The sequence below is a fragment of the Oryx dammah genome, unplaced genomic scaffold (genome assembly GCF_014754425.2).
Source record: "Oryx dammah isolate SB20612 unplaced genomic scaffold, SCBI_Odam_1.1 HiC_scaffold_27, whole genome shotgun sequence".
Taxonomy (NCBI): domain Eukaryota; kingdom Metazoa; phylum Chordata; class Mammalia; order Artiodactyla; family Bovidae; genus Oryx; species Oryx dammah.
In genome coordinates, this window is record NW_024070211.1 from 73117629 (window position 1) to 73133355 (window position 15727).

The following is a 15727-nucleotide window of genomic DNA, read 5'->3' on the forward strand; positions in this document are numbered from 1 at the left end:
AAAAATGGAAAACCCAAGTTTATATGGCAAAAGGCCAAATTAGCTGTCTAGTGTCAGATGCAGAAAAAAAAAATTTACCCTAGCTTTCTTAGCACTTAGGGGTTTTGTGAGGATTCAGTGTTTAGCAATGTCTGGCATATAGTAAGTCCTAGTAAATGTTAAATATTGTTGTTTTTCACATTTCATAAAAGTTGAGGGAAAGAGCTGAGCTCACTTCCTATCATTGATTCCTGTAGGTGCAGGAAGATACTCCAAGTTGATAGAATGTTGTAGGAATTACAGGTTTAAGATGCCCAAGTCCTGTGTCCACCCTGCTGGCTAAAATGGTACTGTGTCCCTGAATGCACTGACTGATTTGAAAATATGCATGACTTCAGCCCCAAGTGGAACTGGGCTGCAAAATTAGTCAGCTTGACATCGAGTGGCCACATGCCAGACCCTACCCCACTGACATCTTCTGGACCCTTCCAGGGTGTGTGCAGAACTTTTTGAGCTGGAAATTAAGTCCTCTGACAGTTCCCTTAAAGTTACCCATCTTCCTCTGAAATGCAACAATAGAGGTGTGTCTGTTTTTTTTATTTAAGGGAAAAGGAATGACCTCTTGAACATATTCATTCCCCAGGAAGTCCCTTTGCTGCCCCCTGCTGGCCAGGGTGGCTTCTCCAGTGTCCAGTCCAAGAGGATCAGACTCCGAGGCTGGTTAGTTATGTTTCTATCAAATTAAAGGTTAGTTCCGTGGAGAGCGAGGGGTCTTCAGAACTCCAAGAGGCTGCTCCTAGCTTAGTGATGTTTTTCCAAATCACCTGAATGTCAGTTGGCTTTTTTTGGGGGGGGTGTGGGGTGGGGCACGGTTGGTGTCAGCCTCTTACTTCCCTAGATAGGCACAGTTTTTATCTCCTCTACTTTGGTGCCATTCTGGATAGACTGCATTTGTGGAAAATGGAGGAATTTGTTGGTGTCTTTTTAAGATCTTTTGCATTCTCTTCAGCTGCATCAGCAGTCTTACATGTCTGTGGATGTAAGATTGGAATGCACCTTCTTCCAAGCATTTCCTCGATTTCCCCCAGATCTTGGGGAGCCCTAGCCCCCTGCAGGTGGTGAGACAGGGCAGAGGGATGGAGGGCAGCTGTGTGCTCATGCGGGGACCAGGGCCCCATGTCTGGGGAGTCAGGGGGTGCGGTCCTGGGTGCTCAGACCACTTGCAGGAGGTCTCCCTGGGACAGCCAGACAGGAACCTAGTGCAGTCAGCCACCTCTGCCCACCTCTGAGATGGCGCAAACCTGGGAAGCATTTGTTCCCTGTCCTACCCAGATATGACCAGGACAAATCGGAGTGGGACAACCGATGCCAAAGGAGATGGTAACATCTTTTCTGCTGTAATTGCTGTCGCAAGCTCAATGTCTGTGCGCTAACGGCCATCCGCGTCTGTGTCGTCAGCCAGCTCCTGGTGCGGCCGTTTGCTGCTGTTCCCCGGGATTAAGTCATGCAAGGTTCTGCTAACGAGGTGTTGCTGTTAACATGTACTGTACTGGCGTAGAGAGCACTGCTTTGTTTTCCACTGTTGTAGAGAAAACTAGGGAGAACTTTATTTTTCAATAAACTTTTCTTGTGTGACAGGTGGACCTGCTTTGTGGGGGTGGGAGGTTCCGGGACGGTGCACAGGGTGCGATACAGCCACTCCCCCAGCACTGGCAGCCGTGGTTTCACCGTCTGCAGACACGCTGCTGGAAACCTTGATGGGAAGGCAAGTTTAAGGCACTGGGGGAGGGGTGAGTGTGCGCTGTGTAAGACTCTTCCCTTCGATCGCATTCACCGGTACTGATAGTGGAGTGCTCCTCCTCCCCTGTACGCACCTAGAGGGGAGCTAGATTTGTCAGTGGATTCCTAGGCTTTTCTTTAGATAACCGGGGGCTACAATGGATGTTTAAACTCCTTCAGGATGTACTAGTACGGTAGCCCTTAAGAGGCTGGCTGTGGGCTTATTAAACCTGGACCACATTACCCGGCCTCAGAAAGAACACCCTGACCCCAGAGCTCAGGGGTCCATGAGCACTTGGTTAGGCATGTGCCCCGGAAGGTCAAGTTCACGCTCCCACTAGGGGCTTGTTGTAGGTGATGCTAGAGGGCCATGGTGCAGCCTCTCTGAAGACAGCAAAGTGCCTGGATGCTGCCCAGAGCAGAGACTCCATGGGAGACACCTGGCATCTTTGATGGGACTCAAGTCCCCAGAAAGGTGAGCATAACTTGAGTGCTTAAGTTTTGAGGATGCTACGCAAAGATTCCACAGTGGGAACTACATTAAATACAGGAAGAAAAACCTGCAGAAAAGGAACCTGTTGCACCTTGTATTTCCCAGACCAGAACAGTGTCTGTTTTTCGTGTGTGCGACATGGTAACAGCCCCTAGAACATGCTGCAGAATGCCGTTGGAGAAAAGCACTCTTGAAAGCATCGGACTGAACCAAGGTCAGTGACCTCTGAGAATAGACCACCTGCCCTTCAGGGGCTCTACCCAGGCACAAGTCGTCCTTCACCCACGACAGAAAACCTGCCCGCAGCAGTGACAACTCTGGCGATCACCTCCCCATACCATACAAAACAGGAAAAGGTCTTTATTGGTCACCGCTGCCTGGACAAGCAGCAGTGCTGGAGGACAGAATGTTGCACGTGGGGGCTGCTTTGTACAGAGTCTACGACTAACGCTACATAAACCGAGAACATCTAATTCCTTACAGAGGAGGAAGCCATCACGAGAAGACTGTGCTGTACCTACCATTACCACTTCACATAGCATGTAGATCTATGCATCTATGGATAGATTATATAATTTATTACAAATAAACTGTAGTTTCACATCTCTCCAAAAGGGATCCTGTGTTTACACATATATGTTTGGGCTCTGAATGTACAAGAAAGGATTGGGGCTGAGTTCGATACATGCAAAGTTCATACATCTATCACTAAGTACTTTAAAAATAGAATGGTCTCCTTTAGAACAAATCCAGTGTTTAGACTGAGGATTAGTAAAACAGTATGAAACGAATGAAATACACGGATAGAAATTAGGAGGTGATCTACAGGATGGTTCTGGAAAGGGGTGCGGGACCAAAGGGTGCAGTCCTATCTTAAAATCTGCCAGGAGACCAGAGGAGGTGGGCCCCAAGGAGGTGGGCCTGGCGAGTCACTATCCATGTCAGGCTGGGAGCACCACAGAAGGGCGTGTACCCTCCCCACACGAACCTGTTTTATAGCAGAAGGTGGACGAGGTCAGTTCCCATGGAGGGTCCCCGCTCGGTGAGTGTTGTCCTACGTTGTCGGGCTGGGGCGGTGGTGGGAGGAGAGCAGGGCAGTCCGACCTGCGGGGTAGACCTCGTTCCTGTGAGCACAAGCTTTCCGAGAGAGAAGCTGATGTTCAGTTAAACATGGGCACCGTCTGCCTGCGTGGAAACGTCTCCTGGTCCTGACAGTCTTCATGCAGCGGCGGGGCGGCCAGCGTGGGCCACCTTCACTCAAACATCTCGTAGTGGCGCGTCTGCCTCACCCTGGGCACCATGTCGATGAGGAGCCTGCGAGGAGGAAGCGGACCGGTCACCCCAACAAGGACCCTCCACAGCCCTGGGCTTGGGGAACAGATGGGGGCTTTGTTTCTACAAATACGATTCACATACCATAAAACTCCTGTGATTTGGTGCTTTTTAGTGTACACACAGGTGGCGCAACTGTCACCACCTAATTCTAGAACGTTTTCATCACCCTCCTAAAAACAAACTCACTAGGAGTCACTCCCCACCTTACCCCCGCAACAACCGCTAATCTACTTTCTCTAAAGATTTGCCTATTCGACGTATTGACTGTAACTGGAATCATGCACCATGTAGCCTTCCGTAACTGGCTTCTTCCATTGGGTGTGTTTTCGAGGTTCATCCCTGTGGCACAAATCAGTATTTCATTCTTCTTCTGGCTGAATAAATCCTCCACTATGTCCCTACCTTTTATTTAATCAATGGACATCTGTGTTCTGCATATGGGTTTGTATGTTGGGCATATGGGTTGTATGTTGGGCATACGAGTTTTTTTACCTTTTTGCCCACTGTGAATAATGCCACTATAATCGTTCGTGTGTAAGTTTTTACATGGATATGTTTTCATTTCTCTGGATTATGTATCAAGGAGTGAAACTGCCAGGCCAAATAGCAACTCTGTGTTTAACACTTTGAGAAACTGCTAACCTATCCCTGAAATGGCTAAACAATTTTATATCCCCACAAACAGAATATGGAGATTTGATTTCTCCTTAACCTCACCAACACTTACTGTCTCATGTATTAAAGCCATTCTGGTGGGAGAGAGAAGTGTGTTAACATTTAAAAGCTTGAGAAACTGTTTTCAGAGGCTAACTCCAGCCTGGACACTGCGTACAGAGCCAGTGATGCCTACAGGGCACTTTAGTGAGTGGCCTCGGGCTGGACTAGAACCCAAGGCCTGGGTGGGTTTTTCTACGTGCAGCCCTTACTGCACAAAGTCCCTTTTATAAAAAGTTTTCTCAATCTGGGTGCTTTAGCCCCCTCTACAACCTCCCCACTGACGGCCCCAGGTGGCAGAGGGAGCTAATCGGTGAGGATACCACACAGGCCTGCCTGGTGCATCATCATGACCCTCACTGTAGAGGAAGGAAGGGGCACTGATCTGGCACCAAGAGTTGAAGGGAGGACCACTTACCTCCCTTCTCTCCCAGCCACAAGGATGTGTGACGGCTGCTCGGGGCTGTTCCAGTCCCCGACCTCGCCCAGGAGCAGGAGGGTCACAGGGACAGGACGTAGTTATCAGAAGTGGGGAATACAGCATCCCTGGCAGCCCAGAGGGCAAAGAGGAAGCAGCACTTACTTGACCCCGTAGGCGAATATGGTGAGGCCAATCAGCACGCCGATGCTGCCGTCCAGGTACCAGACAGCCGAGTTGTGCTTGAACACCTCGGCGCTCAGAAGGATGGAGAAGCCCATCACACCCCCCACAAGGGAGTTAAACCCTGCAAGGGAAGCAGAGAGAGGCTGAGGCCAGTGCCCAGCGTGGCCACAAGGAAAACCCCCCAAATGCCAGGTGTGCCTCTGCATTCCAGAGTGTGCGCTGGAAGGAATATTCCAGAAGCACTTTGCAAGCGGCAGCGACCACCTCAGACACTTACATGGCTTGCCAAGTCTCCACTCAGATGTCACCAGAGACCCCCTGGATAGTTATCACCCCCACTATCAGTGTCCATCCCCTGCCAGGCACTCCTGCTCAAGTGATGTATCCTATGTGTGGTTCCCAACGCCTCCCTCTCACACGCTAGGACGCAGGCCTTGAGAGGGGAGGGGCACCAGGCCTGCTGAACACATGGGACACATTCAATGCTCAGGGACTCACATCTGTCTGATGTCTGCTGGGCAAGTACAGAGTTGGGATCTTCTCAATTCTGTCAAGTCAGATTATCACCCCCATTTTACCAACAATAAAACTTAAGTTAACAGAATGAATGAGGGAGGTTCAACAAACTGACCAGGGTTACCTGGATTGAAAGGGGCAAGGCTGGGTGATACCAGAACCCACATCCTTTCCCAACAGTCTCCCTAAGCCACCTGAGGCTTTTCATTCTCCAGGAAGGACATGCAAAGTCTCGAATTAGCTACAGAAACAGCAATCAAACAAGAACTGGACACAACACCCCTCAATCACCATCTCCTCCTCATGTCACCTCAGTGGGTCCCTACAACTTGGACATCACACTTCCAGTCTACGTGTAGGTTTTCCAAGGCTTACACGAGAGGAAACGGCTTAGAGGGGCTCCCAGGGGCTCACTGAGGTATGAGCCACAAGGCTCCTTGCCTGCCTTAGTGTAACTGAGCCCCAAGAGCAGCCGCAGGCAGGCCCACACTGCTCGGGCAGGCCAGGAACCTCTCCAACAGCAGGTCCTGCTTCGTGCTCAGGCAGCTCGGCCTGTGTGAAGGCGCCATGCTTCTGCTGAACTCAAAAGCGCTAACGCCAGGTTCCAGCGGGAGAATTGAGATCAAACAACCTTAAATGCATTCAGTGGGGGCTGTACCACTAGCGGACGCTCTAAATGAAGAGCAGGGGAAAAGGAAGAAGAGTGTAGGATAGAGATGACTTAGGCCAAATCCCTTCTCAAGATCCACAGGGTAGACCTCAACAGGCTGCCTCCAACAATGGGACCCAGATGAAGCTAGGCTGCAAGGTCATCTCTGGTGTCTGCATCATACACGCTTCTCTCCCCTCAGACCTCCATCACCTCCCTGCTCCAGTTCGCAGCTGAGGACTCGGCCTTGCACATCTTAGAGCACATAGGTTCAGATCACAATACCTCATCTTGCCAACACCAAAACCCTCACTCACCTGTGCCCGCTGCCCCCACATCCTCAGCTGCTTCTCCAGTTACCCCTGTTCCTATGTCAGACCAGTGCCTTTGTCTCTGTTCACTGAAGGACTTCATTCTTGAATTTCTTCTCCCTCTCCTGGATCACTCCCACTGGGATAAACCTCCACCTCCTCCCTTGATTCCATGCCACCCCCAACACAACCCCCATTCACTACCTCCCTTTGCAAAACTCCCTGAAGAGCTGTCTACCCCCGTTAAGCATACCTCCCTCTCTCTTTACCCTACCCCACCCTTACATCCCCCCTCCCCTGAGCCCTCCCTGGTCTTGGATGGCTGCAGGCTGCCACGTGCCATGGTTGCCTTCCCACCCCTCAGGTCCTCCCATCCCCTGAGCCCTCCCTGGTCATGGATGGCTCAAGGCTGTCGCAAGCCATGGTGGCCTCCCCGTCCTCGTCTTATGCCCTCCTGGGAATGCTTCCTTCCAGCCTCATGTGACACCGCCCTCTGCCACTGTCTCTCTTCCCCCTCCAGCTGCTCCTCACTCTCCCTCACTGGATCCTCCTAGTCACCCCGATCCGAGTTCCTGGCTTAGTCCCCCGAAATCCTCCTCCATCAACATTCTCCCCGCAGGTTCTCACCTCCATCCCATAAGCCAGCGTCTCCCTAGCTCTGTTTCATCCTGACCTTCCCCCTCAGCTGCAAACACAGAAGCATCTCAAACTGAACATGTTCACAGCAAAAACTTCTGCCTCCAAATGACTTACCTTTCAGCCACCTTCTGTGTAAACAGTGTCCCCATCCACCCAGCTGCTGAAGCTACAACCCTAGGAGTCTATCCTGGACTTTCCTCACATGTAAATCTAATCCATCCATCAAGTCATTCTTGTCAACTGTTCCCTCCAAGAGTCATGCTCCATCTACCCCCAGGCCAAGCCCCCCTCCTTCCTCCTCCATCCCCTTCCCCTCCTGCCCACATCGCCCTCCTCACAATGATTCCCCCTCACAGCAGCCAGAGTGACCGTGGGAGTGGACAGCAGCCAAGACCCTCCAGCAGACAAGCTGCCCACCCTGGAACCTGTGCACTCTTCACGGCCGACAAGCCCTGCCTTGCGCGACCAGCTCCTTCAGCCTTGTTCACGTCAGGTCCCCTGACCTCCCCACCCCCTGTGCTCCGGCCACACCGGACTTGACCACCCCCCGCCCCGGACTCCTCCTTCTGGGGTCTCCCAGGCCGCCTCCTCCCCAGCCTGCACTCAGCCCCGACACACCCTCCTACCTTCTCATCATTGCCCCTCCTTCACTGTTTTCCAGGGCTCTTCATCACATGGTGTTTTGTTTTTTTTTTTTACCATTTTTCTTTTTACAAACATCCCTCTCTTTCCCACCAGAAATGTAGCTTATGGATAGGAGTTTTGTCTCTCTCCTGCTGTATTCTGAGTCCCAGAATGGAAGCTGCCACTGCTCGGGGCCTCTACTGACTGCTGCATTCATACTGACCTCACAGATGGACAGAAGGGCCTCAGTCTTGCTAAGAGGATGCCTACTTGCCAGGCTGAGCTATCCCAAGAGAGATGAGGCCTCTACAGCCCAGGCCCTGGGGTCTCCCTACCAAGGCAGAGCCTGCAGCTAGAGCTCCAGGCAGACAGCCACCGAGAGGCAGAGGGCTTACTCTGAGACTTTGGGGTATGGTTGGGGGCCGTATGGAGAGTCAACCTCCCCACTCCACAAGGTTCACACCTAGTGGACCTCTCCAACCCAGTACCACCTCAATACAGGCGACAAGGATGAGGAAAGACAAACCCCTCCTCCTTCCCCCAACCAGGTCCGCATCCTCGGGAGGCCAGTCCAAGGAACTGGGTGGAAAAGGAGGCCAGGACTTGCTGGGCGCCTGCGGCTGGTGAGGGCTGTTCCAGGCGGGCCTCTCCTGCCCCTCTCTGTGTACCTGAGGATCTCTGCCCACTGCCCACCATGAGCCTCCCACCCCTCACCCACTGAGGCCTCCTTGGTAGATAGCCAGTCTGACAAGGAGCTTCCTCTGGGTGTCCTGGGGGGAGCGGGAGGGCAGGGCTGGCGTGAGCTTCACCAGAGATGTGCCCCACCACACCAAGTCTCAAGGCCAGATCTCTCAGCCTTCCACCTCCCCGCCGTGGAGGCCAGGGGCAGGTGACTCCCTGGGTGCCCCTTCTCAGGGTGCCCGGGGCGAGGCTGCAGCCCAGGCCCCTGTGGTGTGAGTTTCTGGGGCTCCTCCACGCTCGCTCACCTCTAGATAACGAGGAAGCAGACTCTGCTTCCCTTCTGTCTCTGTTCTCCACGCAGCTCATGGAGCTGACGCCCCTCCAGCCTTCTGTCACCTCCCGCGAAGCTGGGTGCCGGCCGAGTCTTTCCCAGCTCCTTGCATGTAGGGCACCTGGAGCTTCCTCCCTCTCTGCCCCGTCCCTGGTTTCGGCCTCTGCACATCACACTCTCCATTCTGCCTCCAGTCTCCCCAAGTAGGGGGACAGCAGGTCCACTCTGAGAACGGCAAGGTCCTATTTCCCTCCTGTCTTCTGACACATGGAGATCGTTAGTGTTTCCCCTCTCCCATCATAAGAGGCTGGCATTCACCCCCTGGCCTCTGGCTGGCCCTTGGTTCCTCCTATTCTTTTTATTAATAACAAATGGAATCAGACCCTAGATGGCGCTAGTGGTAAAGAACCCGCCTGCCAGTGTGGGAAATGCTGGAGACGAGCTTGATCCCTGGGTCGGAAGATCCCCCGGAGAAGGGCATGCAGCCCACTTGAGTATTCTTGCCTGGAGAACTCCACGGACAAAGGAGCCTGGAGGGCTACGGTCCACAGGGTCACAGAGTCGGACACGACCGAAGCGACTTAACACACAAGCACGCACAGAATCAAAAAAGGCTCTGGAGCCCACATCTTCTCACAGAGGGCCACCCAGAGCGTCCGCAGAAGCCGTTACTCTGTGCAGGGGCTACCTGGGCTGGAATTGACTTCTCAAGCATCCTCAAGGTTGGGGGAGTTCTGTGTTGAAGGGTGGCCAGGAAAAGGCAGAGACAGGAAGGAGATGGCCGCGGCACCCGCAGACTAGAATCCCACACCCCTCTTTCTCCACCTTCCTTGTGGGCACAGTGGCCCTGGAGCCCTCAGCCAGCCCACTGGAGCTCAGAAAGCGTAGAGAGTGAGGTTCCCCCAGACGGCCACTAGATGTCCACTCGCTCCACCAAATCACCAGGCTCAGCCAGCCCAGGACAGTGCGAGGACCCACCAGCCCCTGCAGCGGGTGGAACTTTGACCTTGTTCACCCATCCCCTCCAGGAGCATCTGACCTTCTCCACCCACCTTTGGTTACAGCTGATTTCAGCTGCACCTCTTATGAGCCTGGCGGAAACACTGGAACCAGCACACCCGGACCAGGGGACAATTCTGTATCTGCCCTTCCACATCCTTCAGGATTCTAGAGCCTTCCCAGCTACAGCCATTCCCCATGAAGGACCCTAACCTCACAGCCCCAACCCACAGACCTCCCAGCTTACCAAAGCAGCCCACAGGGTCCCATCAGTCCCTCACCTCCGGGGCCCTGCCCACACCTCCTATGGGGCCCCACCCCGAACTCCCATGCCCATAAGCTCGTTGCCATGTCCCCTTGTCAAAAGGCGAGGGTGGGATGATTTGAGAGAATAGCATTAAAACATGTATATTACAATAGGTGAAATAGATTGCCAGTCCAGGTTCAATGCATGAGACAGGGTGCTCAGGGCTGGTGCACTGGGATCACCCTGAGGGATGAGGAACATATGTACACCCATGGCTGACTCATGTCAACGTATGGCAAAAACCACTACAATATTGTAAAGTAATTAGCCTATAATTAAAATAAATAAATTTAAAAAAACACACCAGAGCAGCTGCAAAAAGTAAATGCTGTCACCACCTCGGAAGACATAAGAACGTCTGAGGCGATCTTGATTAGAGGTTCTAACAGTCTGGCTTTAATGACTAGATAAGCATCTATATAATTAAGCACATATTGATTTTATGCAGAAAATTCTGATTCTAAGTTATTCATGTACTTGAAAACCACCACAGGCTCTGGGTAGAGTCAGCCCAGGCCCCTCATCTCAGAGAGGTTTCCAGCTGTCCTGCAGGCAGCTCTGGAGCCAGAACCCTGGCCCCTCGAGGGTTCAGAACTCCCCCCAGGGACCTTGCCACAATCTTCCTCTGTCTGATTTGCAGTATTAACTTCCTGCACAAAATCATTTTGTCTTAAATAATACAAAGCCAGCTTCAGCCTAGTCCTGATAGCCATGATCGCATGCTATCACATCACTAAATATCCAGAGCGAGAAAACCCGATTAGACACGGTTTCCTGCACAGCATGGGGAAGTCTGGAATCCACCTGCACCCCGCTGCCCCTCTTTCCCTGGAGATATGCTTCCTGACTGTAAGAACAGGACCCAGGGACACCGGCTCTGGTGGAGTCAGCCTGGCCTAGTGCACACACGGCCCCACCCATTTCACACCTAACTCCAGCTTGGGAAGCAGCTGCCTCACCAGGTGACAAGTGAGACCTGCCTGGCCTCTCTCGGCACCAGAAGCAATTTTGCTGGACTTGCTTCCTTCTTGGAGAGAAAGCACTTGGCCTGCTCCCCTGCCCTGGGCCAAGCCAACATGAACGGCAGGCCGGCCTCCTGAACCCTAGCCTGCCCCCTACCTCCCCAAGTAAGGACATAATTACAGACTGTTCTGCTAATCAATGAATGAGGAAAATCAGGATCCCAGACAAAGCAGTTAGCAGGAGGCTGTAATTACTGCTGCATATTTTGCTGATACTCCCACTAAGTGAGGGATTGCAGAGTGTGCCAAACCTCCCCCCACCCCCAGGCAACGAGGCTCATGGGGCGGGCTTGGGGTGGGAGTGCTGCCTCCACGCTTTGCAACAGCCTTGCTCTGTCTCTCCTCAATCTCCAAGGCCTGTTTGTCCCTGAGCTCTGCCCATTTTATAAACATCACCGACATTTCCTCAGTTCCCCCACATCCCACCCCTCTGCCCTCACCTTCTGAGGCCACCACCCTCTGGGATCCCCAGAGACCTCTCCCTCCCAGAAGTTTCTCTGCTCTGTTCTCCACCTTGTTGGCCAGAAGGATATTTAGAAACATCCACCATGTCACCCCCTCATCTGTTTAAATACTTAACAAAACATCCAAAAATCCCGCACTTGACCTGACATATCGAATGGTCCACCCTTGTCCGCTTGGCAGGGCCCCTCACCCTGTGACCCTTCCTCCCAACAGCCCCCCGACCCCCTCCCAAGGCCACAGGCTCCCTCCCACCTCGGTTCCCTCTCCCTGAGGAGTGCCTGTCTCCACTTTGCCTGTTTGTGGGACAATTTTCCCTTAAACTATTCACTCCTCCTTGTAATGACCCCTTCCTGAGGGTTCAGGAGGCAGATGGGAAGACCATTTATGTGTTTGGATGGTTTTGTAGGTGAAAACTATGGAATCCGGAGTCACTTCAGTAGAATACACATACTTATCATCAGGGGCTTCTCTTAAAATGTTAAGGCAGACCACCTGTCATGGGAGAGGTCCCACTATTCTGAGAAGAAAGGGGTCAAGCTTCAGGGTCATGGGTGGGGAGGGGACCGGGCCTCCTGCCTGGCAGCTGCGGGGCATGGTCTGACTGCTGGGGCCTCCAGTCCAGCATCTCAGCTGTAGTCAACCGAACAGAGAAAGTGCTGATGCTGTGTCAGCACAGAGGCTCTGTGACTTTAGGGTGTAATGTAGGACAGACTTACAGGAATAACGCAGGGCTTCCCAGGTGGCACTAGTGGTAAAGAACCCGCCTGCCCATGCAGGAGACGTAAGACACATGGGTTCCATCCCTGGGTAGCGAAGATCCCTTGGAGAAGGAAATGGCAACCCACTCCAGTATTCTTGCCTGGACAATTCCATGGATAGAGGAGTTGGCTACAGCCCACAGGGTTGCAAAAAGTCGGACATGACTGAGTGACTTAGCATGTACACTGTGTTGACCAGTGCAGCCTCCCCCCAGGCCCGCCTTCCCATCCTTCATGTTAAGGGAATGCAGCTGCCCACACATGTTTGCATCCCCGTATTTCACATAGGCGGGAACTCTGAGAGTCTAAGGAGCAGGGAGTGGTTCTTTAACAAGAAATCATGGGAATTCCCTGGTGGACCATGGTTAGGATTCAGTGCTTTCACTGGCAGGGACCTGGGTTCAATCCCTGGTCAGGGAACTAAGATGCCACAAGCCTCGTGGTACAGCTAAGGGGGGGAAAAAAAAATCTTATGATCTCTGCTCTACTTTGTGCAGGTACATCCACCAGCCCACCAGCTAGGACCCTGTGACCTCTCACCCCAGGGCACAGGGGCGCACGTCTCTACTCCCGACCCTCAGAAACTTCACACGCTCTGGGATAAAGAGAAAGAAAACAGCCGGGAGGTTGTGTTCATCACATTTCTAGTTTACATGCCAGCACCAGTGTGCAAAAACTGAAATGTGCTTTTCCTACTTTCACACACCCTTCTCCATCTGCCCAAAGGCCACACAGGAGGCTCCTCCTGACCCACAGGACACAGAGGAACACGTCGACCTGGTTCAGGTCTTGAGCAAAGTACACGTGGCTCATTTTCCCAGCAAAGCCCTGGTCACTGCTACCTGAACTCCCAGGTAAGGGGGAAATAGGTGTGGAACATGCACCAGAACTTCATAGAATCCAGGGAAGATGCTTACTTTTTATTTGGAGTGATGCACAATAAACAAGACTCTGGGAAGCCCTTTGTGCTCTATGATTAGGAGGCAAGCCCCGAGTTACCCTGGTAGGAGGTCCGGGTGGAGGTGCTTTAGGAAGAGCGTATTCAATTCCCAGGCACAAAACATCTGCCCTGATAGGGAACCCTGAGAATCATGAAACAGCCTGGGGAAGGGAGAACAGTAGAGAACAGATTCCAAGCTGTTGAGCTCTTCTGCAAGACGAGCAGCTAAAAGTGACCCAAACAGCACCTTCCCTCACTGTGAGCTCAGCCCCCAGAGGCCAGGCACACTGGCCTTACTCACCATCTGTTATGAGTGCTCTGCTGGTCAGAACCTTCCCCAGCATGAACTTCAGCACAGCCAGGATGCTGCATAGGATCCCACTTAAAATGGAGACGCTGAACAGGAAATCATCCTAGAAGAGGAAGTTCCAGATTTCAATGGTTCAGCTCATGCCAGAGCAGATCATCGGCAAACCACTGGCCTTTGCTCCCAGAATTAACAGTTGAGTATGCTGCCACTTGGCTTCCCTGGTGGCTCAGCAGTAAAGAGTCCGTGCACCAATGCAGGAGATGCGGGTTTGATCCCTGGGTGGGGAAGATCCCCGGGAGGAGGGCATGGCAACTCACTCCGGTATTCTTGCCTAGGAAATCCCGTGGACAGAGGAGCCTGGTGGGCCACAGTCCACGAGGTGGCAGAGTCACTCAGTGACTGAAGAACAGCAGATGCTGCCACCAGGTGGGAGTATATTGCTTGCTTTTATACCTGTTACCTGTGTCACCAGAAACTGAAAAGGAGGATCAGAAACACATAACCCAGATTTATATTTCTTTAGAAACCTCAGAAACCCATTACATTTTCTTTTCCTGTAGGAGATTTCCCTTCCCACTATTCTGCCAAAATGGTTGGCAATCATTGATCAATCACAGAGTTGGTCAAAGTGCTAACAATAGTAACTTCTATGGAGAGTTTTCCAAGGATAAGTCAAAAAGCAGCTGATTGCAAAGTTTGGAACAAGTAAGTAGACCACCGACTCGAGAACAGGGCCAACTGAACTTGCCACAGGGTCAGTTATGGCTGATCAATATGGCTACTTCTAGCTGTATTCTTTCCTTAACTTCACAGAAGCCACTGGAAGTTCAAATATAGCTTTCAAGGTGGGACAAGGCATCTAAAAATATAGTTTGCTGTTGATGTTATCTTAGCACTTCCTCTAAGTTGTTAGCTCACCTTTGGAAGCAAGTGAGTGAGTCTCATGCCAAAGTGAGTAGCACTGTGTCTACTGCCTGACAGCAGGGCCCATGGAAGCTCTCAGCTTAGGGCTCCCAGGCATCACTCCCATGAGACACAGGCTCCAGATCTCTCAACATGAAAAGGCACTGCCAGCACAAATCTGATAAACATCATATGTACTCGAAGAATGGGTTTCCTAAGTGCCGCAGTGCTAAAGAATCTTCCTGCCAATGCAAGAGAAGCAGGAGATGTGAGTTCAATCCCTGGGGCAGGAAGATCCCTGGAGAAGGAAACAGCACCCCACTCCAGTATTCTTACCTGGAAAATCCCATGGACAGAGGAGCCTGGCGAGCTATAGTGCATGGGCTCACAAACAGTGGGACACAACTCAGCATGCACACACACATACTCAAAGAACAGAATTCCTTAAGCATTTTATTATTCAAATAACCAAGTAATAGAAAGCTAGGAAGACAGCCTGCTTCCCCAGGTTCAAACCTGAGTAAAGTGATTTGAAAAATCACCTCTCTGGAAAGAGGCTATCTGCAAAGCACCTCTTCCGCAACACTGATCAGTGGTGGTTGGCTTTATCGTATGTCCACAAATCCTTCACTGCGTACCCCCAAAAGGCACAGCCTAATCCCCTGGTCCTTTGCCTGTCAGCTCAACTCATGACTCGAATCTAACAGGATACAGAAAAGAGGAAAAACAAGTTTGGCCAGAAAGTTCATTTGGGTTTTTCCATAACATTTTAAAGAGAAACCCAAACGAGCTTCTTGGCCAATCCAACCATAACTTTATAGGGTAGAAACCAGGCAAGTGAGCAGGGTGAGCATGTCCACACACAATGATACTGCTACACGTGCCTCCTGATAGGATGGGACGTGAGAAGGACACCTCTGGGTGTCCTACCCCAAATCCATAACCTCAGCTGAATTGTGAAAAAACATAAACAGTATTGAGGACGGTCTATAAAAACACCTGAGTACTACTTTTCGTACATGTCAAGGTTATGAAAGACAAGGAACCACTGAGAAACTGTCACAGGTTGGAGGCTAAGGGGATGTGAGGATAAAACGCCACAGAAATAGAAAAGATCATTCGCAGGAAATCTGGGGGAATCAGCGCAGAGGCTGGAGTTCTGTTAACAATGTTGTCATCTCATAGCGTTTTTCCCAGGCGGCTCAGTGGCAAAGGACACACCTGCCAATGGAGGAGATGTGAGTCGGTTCCCTGGTTTGGGAAGATCCCCTGGAGAAGGAAATGGCAATCCCACTCCAGAATTCTTGCCTGGGGAATCCCATGGACAGAGGAACCTGGCGGGCTACAGTCCATGGGGTCGCAAAGAGC

The 15727-nt window shown here is 51.9% G+C and overlaps 1 protein-coding gene across 1 annotated transcript in view; it reads right to left on the reverse strand.

Annotated features, from left to right (window-relative positions):
• Positions 1-837: 837 nt before the first annotated feature.
• TMEM163 (transmembrane protein 163) overlaps positions 838-15727 on the reverse strand; it is a 273710-nt gene continuing 258820 nt past the window's right edge. Inside the window, exons 6-8 of the mRNA XM_040228418.1 lie at positions 13448-13559; positions 4884-5025; positions 838-3565 (exon numbers count right to left, since the gene is read on the reverse strand). Coding sequence (XP_040084352.1) covers positions 3505-3565; positions 4884-5025; positions 13448-13559 — 315 coding nt within the window. The 3' untranslated portion in view covers positions 838-3504. The remainder of the gene's footprint in view (positions 3566-4883; positions 5026-13447; positions 13560-15727) is intronic.